The sequence below is a fragment of the Xiphophorus hellerii genome, chromosome 16, assembly GCF_003331165.1.
Source record: "Xiphophorus hellerii strain 12219 chromosome 16, Xiphophorus_hellerii-4.1, whole genome shotgun sequence".
In the NCBI taxonomy this organism is placed as follows: Eukaryota; Metazoa; Chordata; class Actinopteri; order Cyprinodontiformes; family Poeciliidae; genus Xiphophorus; species Xiphophorus hellerii.
Window position 1 is genome coordinate 26210486 of NC_045687.1, and position 21109 is coordinate 26231594.

At 38.6% G+C, this 21109-nt stretch overlaps 1 protein-coding gene across 6 annotated transcripts in view; it reads left to right on the forward strand.

Annotated features, from left to right (window-relative positions):
- The window catches only part of abcc1 (ATP binding cassette subfamily C member 1 (ABCC1 blood group)), a 117777-nt gene that overhangs the window by 76185 nt on the left and 20483 nt on the right, over nucleotides 1-21109 (forward strand). For 4 of the 6 annotated variants that reach the window (XM_032588504.1, XM_032588501.1, XM_032588502.1 and 1 more), the window contains 3 exons: nucleotides 5097-5263; nucleotides 16087-16281; nucleotides 17957-18119. In XM_032588504.1, the coding sequence (XP_032444395.1) occupies nucleotides 5097-5263; nucleotides 16087-16281; nucleotides 17957-18104 (510 nt within the window). In that variant the 3' untranslated portion in view covers nucleotides 18105-18119. Of the gene's footprint in view, nucleotides 1-5096; nucleotides 5264-16086; nucleotides 16282-17956; nucleotides 18120-21109 lie in introns of those variants that run through there. The other 2 variants (XM_032588503.1, XM_032588506.1) reach the window with 1 other exon arrangement.

The window sequence follows — 21109 nt, forward strand, 5'->3', positions numbered from 1 at the left end:
TACAAGCATATCAAATTGAATCATTCCACCTCTCTTCACAGAATCCTTTTTATTTATATTGCTTAGGCCCAAGCAGGGAAAGCATTGCAGAGGCCTATTGTAATGTAAGTGGTTCTTATCATTCTCAACACAAAAGATGTGCCAGTGGACTTCCAGGAGCGTCTCCAAGATGGCGGTTTAAATCTTAAATCTGTCCTAATCAGAGACGAGGAAAACTCCACTTAACTCGATAAAGGGATTCAGTTCTTCTTCACGATGACATACTTTACTTTTAAATTAAAAAAGAGACCAGGGGTGACTAAAAGCCACGGCCAGGCAGGGACTGGCCGTGACTTTTAGTAACAGCAAACGCTGAAAACAAAGCCAGCATGATGCAGGCCATGGACCCAAGTGAGAAGAGCGAGCTAACAACTGCTAAGGCTATCCAGAATCTATGCAACAATATCAAAGAATTGCAAAACAACATCATTGCATTGAAAAATAATATCAAGCAGTATCTGATCAGCTTTAAGAGTGAAATGAACAAGAAGCGGGAGGAGGTCAGTACGAACATTCAAAATCAAGGTGCTAGACTAACTGAAGGAGAACAACGGGTGACCTTTCACAGATATGACATTAGAGAAAATCCTAAAAGCGTCAGAGGGAAAGAAGATCTTCTATGATGGTAAATTGATGTCATTTGCGCATAATCTTCCGACAGAGATAAACAACAAGCTTAAAGAATACAAAAACATCAAGAAGAATATCAAAGAGGAAAAAATATGTTTCCAAACACCATACCCGACTAAGATGAGGATTCACTGGGAGACAAACCATGCCTGTACATGAGTGCATCAGAAGCAGCGGATGACATAAGGAAGAGGAGATACCATGTAGATACACCGCGATCAAAGCCTGCAGACTCCTGGTTGACCAGCTGTCAACCAGGATGCGCACAGGAACAAAGGGGCTAGCTCATACTAGCATTTGGGGCACGTGTTATGCCCCAAACTTGTGCGAGAAAAGCTTCAAGAATTCCAATGAGAACAAGTATAAATAGCTTTCTTGATGCAGATCCTAACTACTTATGTAAAATCTGAATCCCACGCTTGTAATCTTTTAGTTCTAACACCCGAGTGTGTTAGAACTAACACACTCGGGTGTGTTAGTTCTAACACACTCCCTACCACCCCTCCTACCACCCCTCACATATTAAAACATTATTCTGATCAGGATTAATGGAGCAATGACTGTCTCAAAGGTGAGGGAACTTGTCTTTGGGAGAGAAGGAGCCCCTAATTAGAGTTGGTCTGTTCCTCTTATAATGTAAGAAAAGAGGTTATAGGATGACATAGCATAGTGGAGCCCTAAAGTCATTCTGCTTGTTTTATGTTTTCTAAATCTCTGTTGTTTTTGTGTTCAAACTGTCGACATGTGCAAACTGGTTTGCTGATATGACTAATGGTGATATTAGAATAGAATATAGAATAGAATTACTTTATTCATCCCAGCAGGGAAATTACTTCGCAGTTACAGCATAGAGACAAGACACAATAACAGCTACCACTGAGTAGTAGTTGTAGATAAAATAAAAAATGAAATATAAAATGCTATGAATTGTAAAAATATAAAATGCTGTTAATATAAAAAGCAACTTAGAGCAGTCCTTGCAAAGATTTAAAAAAATGCAGATATGTATATGTAAATATATGTACAGTAAGTGTGCCACAGTGCAGTTGTGCAAAATTGGACTGATTAGTGCAGAACAATGATTTAGCTTTTATTGTACAGTGAGATGGCATGTGGCAGGAAGGATTTCCTGTATCTGTCCCTACGACAGCGGAGCTGGAGCAGTCTATGTGAGAAGGTGCTCCGCTGTTTGTCCACTATGTGGTGGAGAGGGTGCTGTTTATTGTCCATAATAGACAGAACCTTCTTCAGTGTCCTCCTCTCCACCACAGTTTCCAGGGACTCCAGCCTTAGTCCCAGTACAGAGCCAGCTTTCCTGATGATTTTGTCCAGTCTATTAGAGTCGCTGGCTCTGATGCTGCTTCCCCAACACACAGCAGCAAAGAAGATGGCACCGGCAACAACACTGTGATAAAAGGTCTCCAACATCTTGCTGCACACATTGAAGGATCTCAGCTTCCTTAAAAAATAGAGTCTACTCATCCCCTTCTTGCACACAGCATCAGTGTTAGATGCCCAGTCCAGTCTGTTGCCCATTCCACCTCCTCCACCACTTCCCCTTTGATCTTCAGTGGCCATGAAGATGTCTTCTTCCTTCTGAAGTCAATCACCATCTCTCTGGTCTTACTAATGTTGAGCCTCAGGTGATTCTGCTCAGACCACTCCACAAAGCTGTCCACCAGTGTCCTGTACTCCCCCTCCCCTCCATCCCCTATACACCCGACAACCGCTGAGTCATCAGAAAACTTCTGTAGGTGACATGACTCAGAGTTGTACTTTAAATCAGTGGTGTATAAGGTGAAGAGAAAGGGAGAAAGCACAGTTCCCTGTGGAGCTCCTACGTCACTGACCACCACATCAGACAGGACACTGCCCAGACGGACAAACTGTGGCCTGCCTGTCAAGTAGTCAGTAACCCAGGAGATCACTGAGTCGTCGACCCCCATCCTCCGCAGCTTCTCACCCAGTAGCAGAGGCTGGATGGTGTTGAAGGCACTGGAGAAATCAAAGAATGTGATTCTCACAGTGTCTCCTCCACCATCCAGGTGCGAAAGTGCTCGTTGCAGCAGGAAGATGACGGCATCGTCCACTCCTAAGTGGGGCTGGTAGGCAAATTGCAGGGGGTCTAGAAATATTAGTGCAACTTCATGGAATATTAATGAACTCAATAACCCTGTCAAGAGGAGTAATATCCAAGATAAAAAGGGAGAAAATTCAGATTCTGCTCCTTCAAGAAACTCATTTGTCTTCAATAGAGCATGAGAAATTGCAAAAATTTTGATTTAGGGATGTTTCTCATAGTTCATTCAAGACAGGTCATAAAAGAGGAGTTGCAGTACTAATACATAACTCCTACATTTTGAACTTATTAAGAATATATGTGAGATAGTGAAGGCAGGTATATATTGGTTCGGGGTAGGAGCGAAAGGAAATTAGTTACCCTTCTCTCTATCTATATGCCCCACATTTTTGAAAAAAGTCCTAGAAGTTATTTAATCAGAGTCACAAGGTATATTAATATGTGCAGGTGGATTTAATACAGTCTTGAATAAAAATGACACATCTAATAACAAAAGGACAACCACACCACAAAGTAAACTGCTAAAAAGGGGCCTTTATGATATTGATTTACTGGATGCTTGGCAAGAGATGCAGCCAACAGGAAACAAATTCACCTATTTTTCTCCCACTCACACAGTATTTTCAAGAATAGATCTCTTTTTGGTTCTTAGGAATGATTGACAGAGAGTCAAACACTGTAAAATTCATACTAAAAACTTGTCAGATTACTCGCCAATATATTTAACACTTAACCAGATATGAGACAAAAAAAACAATAGGAAGGCTAAATACAACCTTCTAAATAATAAAAATGTCATAAAAGAAATTAAAACAGAAATAAAATACTTTCTAGAATTAAATGACAACGGGAAGTCTATCCTGATATTTTCTGGGACATGTTGAAGTCACTTATTAGAGGCAAATTTATATCACTAAGCACTGCTATTAAGAAAAAGAAGGAAAAAGAACTAAATGAGTTAGATGAGAAATTAAAAGAACTGGAGATTGGAGAACATGCAAATCAGAACTCAACTTGATCAAATCAATGTACAAATTCAAAAGATAAGGAATACAATTTTGGATATAAATAAAGAAGAGGAAGAAAAAATATATAAATTCCTAAGACAATCATTTTATGACACAGGGCCAAAGGCAACAAAACTACTTGCAAGAAAAATTAAAAAAAGAAAATAATGCAATAAATGTTTTCAATAATAAACCCACAGATAGAAATATTAGAAAACAGATTATAGAAGGTATTGACAAAGTTTTTCAAGCATTTTAGAAAACATTAATAAATAGATACTCTCAATATTCCTAATTTTAGCAAAGTGTAGTGAAGAGTTACTATAAAATTACGACTTTATTCTTGTACAACTTTACTTGTATTTAAATCACAAACCAAAAACACTCTCAGTCTGGCCCTACTCCATCATAAGCAAGTAAGGGTAGCTTGCAGAGAAAGACCAGGAAATAGACAAAGCCTACCTTTTAACTGTTAATGCAAAGTGTTATACATTTCTGCTGACAAGCTGAAATATAAACAATATTGCTGAAAAGTTTGCACAATAAATGTTAAAAACTCAATACTTTGTGAAAACAAGACATTTGAAAAAGCTGACAAGTAATCAATGTTTACAGTTTTTTGAAATGTTTTTAAAAACACACATCCACTGAATCATTTGCACTTTTTCTCTTTCAAATTGAGTAATCTTCATTAAATGTTACTGATTGGCTCAATAAACTGAACAGGGAAATTGTTTTGAGACTGAGAACAATGAAACAGCTGTTTTGGTAATTAGGTCATATAATGCCATTGGTTTGTACAGATAAATTATTAAATATTATCAGATTTGCAATAATATTTCAGTTTGGGAGAGGAAAGGACACTGGGGGGGTTGTGAAAGAATGTTATGATTCCTACGGCGGGCCTGACAGAAAATAATTGGGAAACACTGCTGTAGAGTAACTTGAGCAGTTTCAGATTTTTCCTCAGTGCCTCATAACTGCTTAATTAAAATAAAAAACAATGGTGTGAAGTGAAGAAACGAGTACAACAGCTCAAGAGGAAACCATGAACAAAACTGGAAAGGTCACATCACTCTTTTGTCAGTATTTCAGATTTTTAAAATAAAAAACTAACAATTATTGATATAGACCACAACTCTTTTTTGCATATTAATCCGTTATATTATGATATGGGTTTCGGTAATATTGGTCAGACCTAGATTGGACAAATTTCTTAAAACCGCATACAAACTCAAATGAAGATCATCCCAGGAGAGAGTAGGTAAAGGTTAGGGCTAGGCTAACTCTGTAAAAATACACCTTTAGTATCCTGATATCACTATCTGCTCACCTTTCAGGACCCAGTGCTGTTTTCCGGATCTTTGAGAATGAACCTGGACCCCTTTGACTCCTACTCTGATGAGGAAATATGGAGGGCTTTGGAGTTTTCCCATCTCAAGAACTTTGTCTCTAGCCTACCCAACAAACTCAGCCATGAGTGTAGTGAAGGAGGAGAAAACCTTAGGTATGGAACCCTTCTTGTATTTTTTTCTAATCATTTGATGTTTTGACCTCCTGGGTGGAGTAGTTCCCATCTGAAAAGTCTTGACTATATGGCATTACAATGTGATGTGCTGTAATACTTCACTATATTTTATAAGTATATAAAATATATTTATGCTTAAAATAGTGCAAAATTATAAAATGCACGACAACACATTTCTCAAAGTGCAGAATGCTTTTTTTATTTACCTGTTTAACTAGGTCGCCCTAACACATTAATATGCTCAGATTTAATTCATTCCATTGTACCTCTGGTGTGTTGTGTGAGTTGCTAAACCCCTCCCGTCTAACTCCCTTCACTGAGAAGTTTAATTGACTGAAGTGGTAAGCCTCCTCCAAATAACTTCCTATTTTGAAAGGTTAAGACATAACTAACAGTTTACCCCTGCAGTACTTTTGCAGAGTTTAACCCACCTCAGAATTGATAAACTCTTTTTGCACTGCTGGGCCTGGCCCTGTTGTACACTGGCCTGCATCCATTAACCCTTGATAACCATAGATGATATGTTCAAAAGCCTAAAGGAAGTACTCAAAGTACTCACAATTCACTAAACAGGAATTAAATATAATTCCTTTGTGAAAGGTTGATTTTTGACCTAACTTTAAAAACTTTCTTCTGAACTCACGTTGAATTGACTATAGACCATTTGGAAGATTTGCCAAGTGCATCGCCTGGTGGACATGTGCATAAAAGGTCTGAGAGTGTTCACAACGGCAACAGGGTGGCAGTGCCAGAGATCCTGTAGTCTCTGCAAAACCGTGTGAACTGTGAGGGCTGCCGATGCTGCTTTCAGCTTTAATTTTGATACTATTATTCATTATAACTCTTGCTCTGCTTTGAATGTATACAGTACACCCAAATCCAACTGGACAAAACCCATCAGAATATTCAAAATAACCTTCAAACTAAAAGGAGAATGATCACATTTCCCGGGGGTCCGTTGACAGCTCTCTGTGTCTGCTTTACACTACACACAGTGCCATTGTTCTGACTATCAGTGCTACCTCGTCAGATTTTCCTACCGTAGCACAGAAAGATAGCTATGTCTAGGCCTGTCACGATAGCAAATTTTGCTGAGCGATTAATTGTCTCAAAAATTATTGCGATAAACGATAATATTGTTTGAAGACCTTTTTACACTGATTTAATGGAAATGATGTAATAATGCATGCAATTTCTTGCCAAAGATAGATACACTTTATTTTTCAAAAGAACACTTAACACTGGAACTGATAAACAAAATAAACAAAACAACCAAAAACAAAAATAAAATGGATTCTCAGTGTCCATTAACAAAAAACACACTTGAAAAAAAAAACTAAACAGCATAAAGCCAAAGTGGAAATAAATACTGCATTCAACCAAAAGACTGCAGATTATGAAGTCTGTATATTATGTTGCCCTTCAGTAATAATTAGATTTAAATAGAGAAGATGGGCACATCGACTACCTGATGCAATAGTTCACACTACATGATTTTTGCTCCTATTTTTCCCCTTACAACAATCTTAGATCGTTGGTCTTTCTAAGATTGTGTGGTGTGTTACGGTAGATCGTCCTCCGATCTAAATCAGGGATTTTCCCCGACTGGGAGCTTAACGCAGCCTGTTGAATGTGACAGGTAGCCAATCAGAAAGCGCAGATTCTCCTCCATGTTTTCTGAGGGGAAATTACCTCGGGGAATCCCAAACAGCTGACACGGCGCAACCCGAAGTCCAGCGGACATCGGAGATAATATGTGGAAACAATATTAATGTTGATTCAACATGCAAAGAATATAGAAATGACAAGAGGAGGAGTTGGAGCGAAATTGCTACCGCAGTTGATAAACCAGGTAACTTTTCAGCTGTTCTTCGTTAACGTGACGTAAATAGGTTATAATGATTTTCATTCAGTCAGGACTTTACACTGACACTAGCCACATGCATTGCAGGTAGATTGTAGTAAAGCATTGATTAATGCCTGGTTTTAAAATTAGTTCACTGGACTTGTAGCCATTATTTTGTGCCCATTGTTGGACACCACACGGCAGGAACGAACCCGATCGAACCGTTATACCTAGGATTTCTGTTGGCTAATGTGTGGTCTGTCAGGTTTTGAAAATGGGCCGACAATCGGCCGACAGATCTAAGATGTGTAGTGTGCACTGGGCTTTACACTAAGGAAATGAGGAAGGGAGGATCAGTGGAGAGCACCGGAGTTGAGCCTTTTTTCATTCAGTCTCATTAGCTGAAAGAGAAAAAGGTCGGAAGAGACGATAATGGCGATAATTGAAATGACGTCGATAGTTTTAATTTATCGTACGATTAATTGCTTTATCGTTTATCGCGACAGGCCTAGCTATGTCTATCTGTCGGTGCTATGCGTCCAAAACTGCTACCATCTTGTTTACAAACAGAAAACTATAACTGGTTGTCTTAATGTTAAATACATTGGATAACATTATTTGAGTGACAGCACTGCAGTGGAAGCTTAGGAGTTATGCTTAGCATAGCATTGCAACGTTGCAAATAGTAAAAACAATTGCAAACTCGCTCCACAAAACAGAAGTGCTTCAGACTAATAGGGAGAGTCGAACAAATAACAAATCATATCGGACCAGATCCTCAGTTAAAACAAGAGGTGTAAGGATTAAATGGAGGTGAGTACACTTAGTGTTGTAGTGCTCGAGACCAGTCTTTTTGATGGTCTTAGCTTGTCTTGTACTCGGCCGCAGTTAGTCTCAGTCTCTGACATTTTATTTCAAGACCAGTCAAGATCACAACTGTAAAAATATCACTAAATTGCCAGCATATTGTCCCGTTTATTTGTCAACATCGTTGTTTTTACTGGATACAAAACATGTTTTATGAAATTTTAAACAGAATCGGAGGTGATCGGCAGCAAATAATGAGACTAAACACTGTCCCTGCTAGAATAAATGTGTCCGTTTATTCCGCCACAGAATACAGCAAAACAACATACACTCTTCAATTGAATCCGTGGTGCTCAATACAAACACTGTTTCTGCTAGAATAAATTGTGTCTCTTTATTCCACCACAAAATACAGCAAAGCAACATACACACTCTTCAATTGAATTACGTGGTGCTCGATTCTCAAAGCTCCTACCGTGACACGTGACTGGAGAGCCGTCAGTCTGGTCGAAGCGACATCCACGCAGCTGGGCGTTCGTACTAACCCACAGCAGACTCTGGCAAAAACAAGGGCTTGTCCACCACTATATATTTTTTAACAATCGGCATCGCGTGAGAGGAGGAGGGGAGATTCTCTCCCCCCAGGCGAGTCATCCAATCAGAGCGCGAGGCTCTCTGTCCATGCGGTCAGAGCGTGATTTTCAGAGCTTGATCAGCTACCCACGAGTACAGCGCGTGATCAGCAAGACAATAGACATTCAAAACATGTTAAACAGTAGTTGATGATATCCCCTTGTATTGGTCAGTTACACAATAGACATTCAAAACATATTTTACAGACAGAAGTTGATGATGTCACCTTATATAACGGATGATTATCAAAGAACATAGAAATGGAGGCAAAAAAGATGGCGGCAGCGTAAGTCACCCTGTGCCGTGCTCTCAGTACTAGCACTCTTATTTTGCAATTTTCCTGAGTATACGAGCGCTCAGTTGAGTACTTTTCTACTTTGTAAGCTTACTTTACTCTCGGGAAGATGCCTAAAACAGCCCAAAGAAGAACTAGTGACCACAGCAAGTTGGAAAAAACCTGCACTGGTGTTGATGAAAAAGACCACGACTATGTCGGTCCGGCTCTCCAACCGGAGATTGGCGAGGAGGATTTCCTGCCGCTCCTGGTGACTCCAAGTAAGCCTCCTGTTGCCAAGAAGCCTTTTCCAAATATGCTACGAACAAATAGCAACTCAAATCCTGACGATGCTTTTGCTATGCTTGCTAACCTGATCAACACGAGAAGTGATGCTTTAGAAACAAAGCTGGGAAGTATGCTAGAAGAAATCAAAGATATTAAAATGAAAATTAACTCAGTGGAAAAACGAGTGGAGCGCAATGAAAAAGATACAACGTCCTGCTTAATCCGTGTTACTGAGATGGAGTGCTATGGTCGTCGTTGGAACCTCAGACTTCATGGAGTCGCTGAGACCAAGAAGGAGGATGTGCGGGAGGAGGTGTTGCGGGTGTGCCAGGAGATTCTTCTGAAGGATAAAGAAAGGCTTCAGATCTTCATTGATGTCGCTCATCGAGTTGGTAGAAAGGTCGCTGCCAACTCCCGCCCTCGTTCTATCATCATTCGCTTCATTGCGAGGAGATATCGTGATTCCATATGGAAAGCAGCTAAGGGAAATGACTTCCTGAAGAGAAATGGTCTCCGTTTTACCGAAGACCTTTGTAAAGAAGACCGTGAATCCCGGCAGAAGCTTTGGCCATGTATCCAGAAGGCTCGTGAAGAGGGAAAATCTGCCTACTTCGTAGGGGGTCGTGGTTTTATCAACCCGGTGGAGATACCCGCAGTGTTTACTTCAATGCTAGAATAATTGCAAGTCTATTCTCATTGATGGGTCCACTATTTTGAAACTTTACCCTAGGTTGCAAACTGAGATCTGGAACTTTAATAAGGTACTGACTCACGGTGTTAATGTCGTGTTTAAATACCTTCATTCATTAAGTTACTTTTTCTGTTGTTTATATGTTATCTCTTTCGCTTATTTCTCTTAATGCCAGGGGGTTGTGCAATATGTTATAAAGAAAAGCATTATTCTTGTTTGCCAAAAATTTTAAATCTGATTTCTGTTTTTTTCAGGAATGTCACTATATAGTTGATGATGTTACTTTTTGGAAATCCCAGTGGGGTAATTCTGTTTGGCTTTCTCATGGGTCTGAGCGCTCTGCAGGAGTTATGACTTTAAAACATAGATTTAATGGGAATATTATTTCTACTGAATGTGATTCGCTGGATCACTTTATTTTTCAACTCTTTTTCTATGAAAATCATAATTTCATTTGTGCCAATATTTATGGTTACAATAATAAAAGAGATAACGATAAGCTGTTTATCACAGCTGAAAAGATCCTTATAGAATGGTTAAGAAAATGGCCAAATGCTATAATTCTTATGGGAGGTGATTTCAACACTGTCCTGGATGGTAACCTTGATAAATGGCCTCCTGGTCGACCAAATGCCTCAAGCCCGACTATTAAAGCTTTTATGGAAAAATTTAATCTAATTGACATTTGGAGAACTGAACATCCACATGACTATTTATTTACCTGGAGTAATAAGTCATTATCTCAACAATCTAGGATAGATTTCTGGCTGATCTCAGATTCAGTAAAGAAAGAATCTGTGACTGTTAATACTTTACCTACTCCCCTTACGGACCATAAAGTTGTTGAAATAATTATAACACTCTCAGATGGTAAATATTCTAGTTATTCTCCTTCATACTGGAAATTGAATAATTCTTTAAACTCTAAAGAGGTCACTATAAAGATAACAAAATTATTAAAATTCTTCTGGCATAAAGCTCAAACAGATAATCTTTATGGTATTAATTGGGAACTTTTTAAATTCGAATCTGGAAAATTTCTAAGAAAATTTGGTAGTAACAAGGCTAAGACAAATAGAAATGAAGAAACCAAAATTGTAACGAGAATATTTGAACTCACTCAGTCGAATCCTTCTAATTTAAATGACTTTGAACTACAAGAGTTAACTGAATTACAACTTAAATTGGATCATTTTTACATTAATAAGAGTAAAGGTGCGTTTATTAGATCAAGAAGAAAATGGTTAGAAGAGGGAGAACAAAACACTCATTTTTTTAATCTAGAAAAACATAATTCGACCAATAATTCTATTACCAGTCTAAATTTTAACAATGCTGTTACAGATAACCTTGATGATATAGCTAGATATTGCAGTTCCTTTTATGAAACTCTTTATCTCTCCAACTTCTGTCAAGCCTCAGCTGATGCCCTGCTGACCAATTTATCAGTTAATCAAATTTCTAATAGTGAATGAGAATGCTGTGAAGAGTCAATCTCTTTACAAGAGATTGTGGACACCATCTCACATCTCAAAATGAACAAATCCCCTGGAATTGATGGCCTGAGTGCTGAGTTTTGCAAACACTTTTTGTTCGACCTCGCTCCCTTTCTTTTGCAAGTTTTTAATGAAAATATAGAAACCGGTTCGCTCCCTACAACCCTCACTCAGGGTTTAACCTCTCTGATACCAAAACCAAAAAAAGACCCTTTACTTCTAGATAATTGGTGTCCCATTTGTCTTTTTAACAATGATTACAAAATTTTTGCTTTAGTTATACGTAGCTAAAAGATTAAAATCTGTCCTTCATTCAATTATTGATGAAACTCAATCCGGTTTTATGAAAAATAAGCATATTACAAATAATATAAGGTTTGTTTTGGATATTTTAGATTATCCTGATCTTGTTTGTGATAATGGTTTTATTTTATTTCTAGACTTTTATAAAGCTTTTGATACGTCGAACATGAGTTTATTTTTCAGAGTCTAAATAAATTTGGGTTTGGGAAATTCTTTACTTCTGTCGTTAAAGCCTTATATCAAAACAGCAACAGCTCCATCAAATTAAGAAACGGCTCCTCTCCTAGATTCAGCCTCTGCAGAGGAATCAGACAAGGCTGCCCCGTCTCCCCATATTTGTTCCTTTTAGTGGCTCAACTTCTGGCTGATCATATTAAGACTGGTCCTTTAAAAGGGATCACTGTTGCTGATAAAGTGGTTACTTTAACACAACTGGCAGATGACACTACTTTATTTTTAAAAGATCAGAGCCAAATCTCTTTAGCTATTAAGAAAATTGGTACTTTCTCCAAAGCTTCAGGTCTTTCTCTTAACCTTAAAAAATGTGAGATAATGGCCATTAAGGACTGTTTTATAGCCTCAATTGAAGCTATACCAGTTAAGAATGAGGTTATTTATTTAGTTATAAACATCACAAAGGATCAAATAAAAAGAAGCTCCCTAAACTTCGACCTGCTAATTCAAAAGACTAAAAAAAGACTTAATCAATGGTTAGTTAGAGATCTTTCTTTGCGCGGCCGTATTCTGCTTACAAAGGCTGAAGGCCTCTCCAGACTAATTTATGCTGCACAGTCATTAGACATTGACAATAAAAATGAGAAGGAAATTGACAAACTGCTATTCAACTTCATATGGAAAAATAAGACTCACTATATTAAAAAATCTACTCTAATGAATTCATATGAAAATGGAGGACTTAACTCCTTATCTTTGTCTATCTTAAATAATACTTTTAAAATGAATTGGATCCGTAATTTTTTTAATTCTCCAGCGTCTTTCTGGAATATTATACCCTTTCATATTTTTTCTAAATTCGGTGGTCTAAATTTCTTTCTAATTTGTAATTTTGATATAGCGAAACTACCAATTAAACTTTCTAACCATGGTTACTCATCTACAAGCATAACTTCTCTCCTCACTGATACTTTATTTGGAATAATAAGGACATTCTATATAAGAGGAAAACTATATTTTTTGATTCTTGATTTAATAATAACATTGTTTTGGTTGACCAATTGTTCAACAGTGATGGTCTGTTGTTGACTTATGAAGAATTTCTCTGTAAGTTCAATTTTCCTGTTTCTCCTGGAGAATATGCCACAGTTTTTGGTGCCGTTTCTACAAAGATTTTATCACTTTGTTTATCACTCTCCCATTTTATCTCCCATACATTCTCCTGATGGCAAAATTTGTTTGAATCCTTTTCCTTGTAACAATAATAAGTCGATCAGATCCCTGTTTCTGAAGGACGTGACCTCTACTCCTGTGGTTGTTCATTATTGGAATCGCTTTCGTATTACTATGTCTTGGAAATTTATCTGGCTGCTCCCTAGTCACTTTCTTCTCTCTAACAAGATAAAGGAAGTTTCTTTTAAACTCATTCACCGAATCTACCCCGTTAAAGTCTATTTAAAGAAATTCAATTCTAACATTGATGTGAACTGTTCCTTCTGTGTCATTTGCCCAGAATCGGTCACTCATTTGTTCTGGTTGTGTCTAAAATATTTTGGCAACATTTTTGTAACTTTGTTGATTCCAAAATTTCTGCAGGTTTTCAGTTATATTGGGAAAATGTCTTATTTGGATTTCAACAAAATGGAGGAATGAGTGTAAAGAGTCTCCTTATCAATTTACTAATTATTAAGGCTAAATTTCACCTACATAAATGTAAATTTTTGAAGAAAAAAACACATTTTTTAGTTTTTTTGATCGAACTTAAACATTATTTATCAACAATTCAATCTTCCACTAATCAAAAAGCAGAATCAACAATACGGGCTTGTAATCAACTTGGAATTTTGGATTATCTTTTATGTTAATGCACTGTGACATCTGGCACACATATCACAATTTGTGCTATTTCCTTTATACATATTTATATTGATTGTTGTTTTCTTATCTTCTTGCTTTTTTTATGCTCCCCCTGGTAAATTATTGTTATTGTTATTGTTATCTTCCTGAGTTTTGTTCACAGTACAATTGTATTGTTGTTTATTATAATAAATAAAGTTTTAAAAAAATTTTTTAAAAAAGAACATAGAAAAACCCTATTACCCTATTACCATTTCATTACAACATACCTGTTCAAATCCAAGCAATAACGTGACTTTTTGTTATTTGCTGTCAGGCACTCCACTGTCTTGGGGGACAAATTCCCTACATACATGGGGGAATTTTTCTGCCATATTCCAAGAGCACACATGTTCAGACTGAAAGTAGGATTTCATGTGTTTTTTTCTCAAAACTTGTAATACTTTTGATTATATTTTTATTTTGAAAGTCTTCTTCTCAAAACTTGTGATGTGCACATGTGCGACGACGCGTCGTAAGTATCGAGTCCGATGTTGTTGTTCGAGGGGAGGGAGGGTGCGCAGCAGTACTCCGATGTTGTTTTGTTACTCATTCTGCTGCAAGTTGGCTCAATTTTGACACGCAAGACGTACCCGGTAAAATCCGGTTTAGGATTTTCAAAATAAAAGATCCAGAAGTAGTTCATTATTTCTTGTGCGGCCCGGTACCAATGGTTGGGGACCACTGGTCTAGACTACAACACTGAGTACACTCTTAATATGTCACAAAAAGTTTTTTTCAGATGTTTTTAGGTGAGCAAGTATTCCTCATACACTATATTGCCAAAAGTATTCACTCACCTGCCTTGACTCACATATGAGCTTAAATGATATCAAATTCCTAATCCAAGGGGTTCAATATGACGTTGGTCCACCTTTTGCAGTGAGAACAGCTTCAACTCTTCTGGGAAGGCTGTCCACAAGGTTTAGGAATGTTTATGGGGATTTTTGGCCATTCCTCCAGAAGCGCATTTGTGAGGTCACATACTGATGTTGGACAAGAAGGCCTGGCTCTCAGTCTCCGCTCTAATTTATCCCAAAGGTGTTATATTGGATTGAGGTCAGGACTCTGTGCAGGTCAGTCAAGTTTATCCACCCCAGACTCTGCCATCCATGTCTTTATGGACTTTGCCTTATGCGCTGGTGCACAGTCAAGTTGGAAGAGAAAAGGGCCAGCTTCAAACTGTTCCCACAAAGTTGGGCGCATGGAATTGTCCAAAATCTCTTGGTATGCAGAAGCATTCAGAGTTCCTTTCAGTGGAACTAAGGGGCCAAGTCCAGCTCCTGAAAAACAACCCCACACCATAATCCCCCCCCTACACCAAACTTTACACTTTTCACAATGCAGTCAGACAAGTACTGTTCTCCTGGCAACCGCCAAACCGAGATATGATCAGATTGCCAGAAGGAGAAGCGCAATTTGTCACAGAGAATGCACCTCCACTGATCTAGAGTCCAGTGACGGCGTGCTTTACATCACTGCATCCCATGCTTTGGAGTGCACTTGGTGATGTATGGCTTGGATGCAGCTGCTCAACCTTGGAAAACCATTCTGTGAAACTCTCTGCACACTGTTCTTGAGCTAATCTGAAGGCCAGGTGAAGTTTGGAAGTCTGTACTGATGCAGAAAGTTCCTCTTTCCTCTTCGCTCTATGCGCTTCTACATCCGCTGACCCCGCTCCGTCAGTTTACATGGCCACTTCGTGGCTGAGTTGCTGTCATTCCCAAACACTTTCACTTTCTTATAATGCAGCTGACAGTTGACTGTGAACTATTTAGGAGCGAGGAAATTTCATGACTGGATTTGTTGCACAGGTGGCATCCTATCACAATTCCACACTGGAATTCACTGAGCTCTTCAGAGCGAGCCATTCTTTCACAAATGTTTGTCACTTATGGCCATGGAAGTGATTGGAACACCTGATTCTGATCATTTGGATTGGTGAGCAAGTACTTCTGCCAGTATAGTTTAGCTTCATCTATCCACTCAGTTATAAGCAATTTGTCTCATGAAGGGAGCAAACGTTTTCAATTTTTAGTGGACAGTTCAGCTTCACTGGTAACAGAAGTGAGAAAAAGTATGACATGGGAAACCGTTATTTATTTTATAATCTAATAGCCTATTATTTCAAACATTTTCTACTTGGTAGATTCAGACTACTATTTTTAGATTTTCATAGGTCAAAAATGTTCCACTTCTCAGTTATGTTCTACATTCTCTGTCACATTAAACTATTCAAATAAATGGACGTTTATTGTTTTAATTTGATGAAATGTGAGAACAGGAAGGGTATGTAGATGTTTACATGTCACTGTAACTGGGAGCCCATTGTAATTTGACAGTGAGCTCAACCAGCTGAATTCTATGCTTGTTTGCATGTGTGTATCCCCTTAGCGTGGGCCAGAGGCAGCTGCTGTGCCTTGCCAGAGCTGTTCTTAGGAAGACTAAAGTCCTGGTGTTGGATGAGGCCACCGCTGCTGTAGACATGGAGACAGACAACTTGATCCAATCTACTATCCGCTCACAGTTTGACGACTGCACCGTTCTGACAATAGCCCATCGCCTTAAAACCATCATGGACTACACAAGGTTTGATGCATACCACTTACACTATTTTAAAAGGCTCGAGTTTGATGTGTACATTTGTGTGTTCCAGCTTGTGCAATATAAGAAACTGTAGATTATACCAACCCTGAAAATAAATCCTATGAGTTGTTTTCTGTGGCTGAATTGACAGTTAGGACTGTATAAAACGTCATATTTTACTTAAGTCACAAATTCGATGTCCCAAATATATTTTATGAAGTAGACCCTCAAAAACAGCTAGGATCACACAGGTCACAATTTATGATGGCTATCGTAACATGTAATCTTACTCCACATGCCTTTAAATAATGTAAGAGTTCAACACAACTCTTTGGTAGAGTTCTGCCACCTCCTCACCAATGTTGTAACAAATTTTTAATGTATGTGAGGCTTTGAATGCATGTTCACACTGAAACTCCCAGATAATTCGTTGGACCACTGTGAACATCAGATGTGTGCACTGTTGTCACACTGTTATCACACCTCTTAAAAAACCCAGATCAAAAAATGTCATGGCTTATTAAAATAATCAAAGTACAGCAGTTATTTCTCCTAAGTTTCAGTATGCAATCATGCATACATTCCAGTTGACATTGGTTATCAAACAATGTAGTTAGCTCAACTGGAAAATTTCAGGAAATTTAAAAGGGGCCTACCAAAGAGTGCATGTTGGTTTGAACCCAGGATTCTAATGCTGAAAATCAGCAACATTGCTAAGGTTAACTAAAATGTAAAATGTAGTCTATAGTATGGGAAGTATCATTATTATGTTGATTAACATGGATTTACTCCATTCTGCATGATAACATTACTTTATAAACTAAAATTAGGCAAAATGCTAAAGTCAGTTTATATGCTGTCAGTAGCATCTGTTGTATCACCAGAATGTTGATTTACGTTGACCTAATCCATTGAGTATGAAAAGCATAGGTAATAAATCAAAACTTAGCTAAAATCTTTACTTTAGGTACAAGACTAATATTAACATGAGCATGCCAAGTTACTATAATTTCAAATTCAAAAATATTTTATTAATCCCAAAGGGAAATTAAATGTTGTTGTAACTCATTAATTAAGATTATTTAAAGAGTTTTTGTTGTTGTTTTTTCGCTCTTGTGACCTTTATTTGAAGGTGCTTTGACAGGAAAGTAGGTAATGAGAGAGGGAAGACATGCGGCAAAGGTCACCAGGCAGGGAATTGAACCTGCGACGGCCGCATCGAAGACTAAGGCCTCCTTATGTGGGTTGTGCTTAATCCTTGCACCATCACAGCAGCCCCCAATTCTTTAAAGAGTTATTGAAGATCGTGATGGCTTTTGCCAGGAAAGATTTTCTGTATCGGTCTGTACTGCACTGAATCTGACAGCCTCTGACTGAAGATGCTCTGCCTTCCCAATACAGTCTCATGAACAGGATGGTCATTGTTGTCCATAATTTTATCAAACCTATGAGGAGTCCTTCTTTGCATCATCATCTGCAGAGGTTCCACAGACGTCCTCAGAACCAGCTTTCTTTGTCAGGTTATTTCCCTGGTTCTGATGCTGCTGCCCCAACAGATGATGGCAGAAAAGATGACGCTCTCAAAAACAGACTTATAGAAGATCTTAGCATCTTGCTGCAAACCTTGAAGGACCCTAGCTTCCTCAAGAAGTACAGTCTGCTCTGCTCTTTCTTATAGATGGGTTCACTGTTGTCTCCAGTGCAGTCTGTTGTCAGGCGAGGTATTTATATTCCTCAACCACAACTCCACTTCTCCCATGATGGAAATAGGGTTTGATCTAATCCTGTTCCTCCTGAAATCAACAATCATCATTCCCACACCATGACACAAAGCGATTCACCAGCTCTCTGTAATCGGCCTCTTGTACATCTCAGTGGGCTCTTGCTCTTTGATTGATAAACTTCTTAATAATTTTCATCTGGATTTTAATGTGGTGGGCTGGACTCTTGATTTTTTAACATCTAGAACGCAAAAAGTTAGAGTGAATGGATGCATGTCCGGAGAGATGTCCCTGTCTACCGGGTCCCCTCAAGGCTGCGTCCTTTCCCCTCTTCTTTACATTTTGTATACAGATGACTGTCGCAGCCGACATGACAACAGGTTAATATTAAAATATGCAGATGATTCAGTGATAGTTAGCCTTCTACATGATGATGAACATGCCCATGGCCCTGTGGTCGATGAATTTGTTGACTGGTGCGATAAAGCTTTTCTCTTATTAAATGTACAGAAAACAAAGGACATGTGCATTGATTTCGGACAGAAGCCCCATAACACAAATCAAACAGTAATCAAAGGTCAGATAGTGGAGACAGTAGAAAACTATAAATATCTTGGGACTATTTTGAATAATAAGTTAAAATTTACCTGCCATTCAGAAAACTTACATAAAAAAGGGCCAGCAAAGATTATTCTGTCTAAGGAGGCTCGCAAAGTTTCAAGTTGATAAATCCTTGATGATCTTATTTTATAGATCATATATTGAATCTGTGTTGACCTTTTCCCTCTTCTGTTGGTTTGGAAATCTCAGTATTAGACCAAAAAATGCCCTTAGCAGAGTAATACATACTAGCAATAAGATCTTAGGGGTTGAACAATTCTCACTTACAGAACTGTGTAATAAACAAATCATTAGGAAAACTAAAGACATTATTGCTGATACTTCTCATCCCTTACATGCTGGTTTCCAGTGTCTGCCTTCTGGCATCAGGCTCAGACTTTCTTGTATAAGAAGTAACAGGTACAAGCACTCCTTTGTTCCTACAGCAATATCTCTTTTTAATGCAGGACAAGGTAGGGGGACTTGCACCTGATATAGTGTAGCAACTGTTGGCCAATAATGAAATTCACTGCTATATTCTTCCCTTTATGTGTTGATCTGTATTTTATGTGCTTATAGTATTTTTTTTTTTTATCTTTGATACGTTGTCTTTTAGCCTTCTGTATTTGCTGCAATATTAATTGCCCAAATTGGGATACGAATAAAATTAATCTGAATCTGATACACCCAACAACTGCAGAGTCATTTGAGTACTTCTGTAGATGACAGACAGTCATCTTATTAACAGGTAGCCTCTTTACCAGAGGTTTGTATTCAGAGCAGATAAACACGATTATGGTCAAATTTCCCTAGAGGATCTAGAGACATATGCATTCTTGACATCAGCTTAAAATAAATCTGTAGCACCCCACTGCTCTGTCCGCTAGTAACTGGGACAAGAACTTAAATTCACTGGTGGGGTGGCTATTTGGGTTCGATAAGTTCTGGTAGATACCACTTACCTACCGTATTTTCCGCACTATAAGGCGGTGCCTAAAAACCTTCAATTTTCTCAAAAACCGACAGTGCGCCATATAATCCGGTGCGCCTTATATATGGACCAATATTGAGCCACAACAGGTCTCGCAACTATGGTAAGCAGCCGCGGACTTCATTTTCCCCCGTAGAAGAAGAAACGGGGGAAAGCAGACACCGACTTCATTTTCCCCCGTAGAAGAAGAAACGGAGGAAAGCAGACGCCGACTTCATTTTCCCCCTAGAAGAAGAAACGGGTAAAGCAGCCGCCGACTTCATTTTCCCCGTAGAAGAAGAAACGGAGGAAAGCAGCCGCCGACTTCATTTTCCCCTGTAGAAGAAGAAACGGGGAAAGCAGACGCCGACTTCATTTTCCCCGTAGAAGAAGAAACGGGGGAAAGCAGCCGCCGATGCAGCCAGCGGTGCACGCTGGGTTTTGTGTAAAGACCCCAAAATGACTCCTATTAAGAGACACGCTTACGACGCAGGGTTTAAGCTCAAGGCGATCAGTCACACAGTAGAACACGGGAATAGAGCAGCAGCGAGAGAATTTAACATGAATGGTGCGGAAGTGGAGGAAGCAACAGCTGTTCATTTTGGGAATGAACGGAGTTCTCAGAACGCTGGTTTGTAATCTATTAATAAAGTTTGACTGACCTATCTGACTATTTTGTCGACATTCCCTTTATCGCAGTTCCATCTAATGGATGCATAACGTAACCCCAGCCTCTACTGTAGCATCTATTCTATGCGCCTTATAATGCGGTGCGCCTTATATATGAAAAAAGTTTTAAAATAGGCCATTCATTGAAGGTACGCCTTATAATGTGGAAAATACGGTATATTGAGTAATTCCTTACTCGTCCAATTACCGTATACATAACATAAATAACTCCAGACAACCAGCTACCTGAGCAGTTTCTTTTAATAAGAACTTGGAAAAATAAAACCTTAGCTCCCCAATACCTCAAAAATAATCAAAAAAACTTAAACATAGAGCAAGGTCATTAATTCCTCATATTAAACGTTTCCCAAAACAAAATAAACCCGATAAGACACTCTCTCTTCAGTCCCTTATGTTTTACTCACTTTAACTTTGTGTTTTTTAAGAAAAACCCTTACTTTTAACTGTTGTTTTATTATAACCAGAATTCAAATTTTGTCACTAACAGAACTCCATACATTTACCGAAAATCTACCGTTCTAAACACAATATCTCTGTCATGAACTGTTGTGGTGGAAGCGGTGAGGAAGACGCAGATCACCCAGGTGAGATGATTGATGGTTGTTTAATGATGAGAATAGAGTTAAATAATTCCAAAAGTCCACAAAACCTGGCTGCACAGTAGAGCGGAAGGCTAGGGCTCAGCACTGGTAGCAACAGGCTACACGCATGGACAGGAACACATTGACAAGGACCCGACAGAGACGCTGAGACACAGGTGACATTAAATACAAGGGAGGGTAATCACAGAAACGAGACACACCTGGGAAACAATCAAGGGGAAGACAGGACAACACGAAGACTCAGGGAC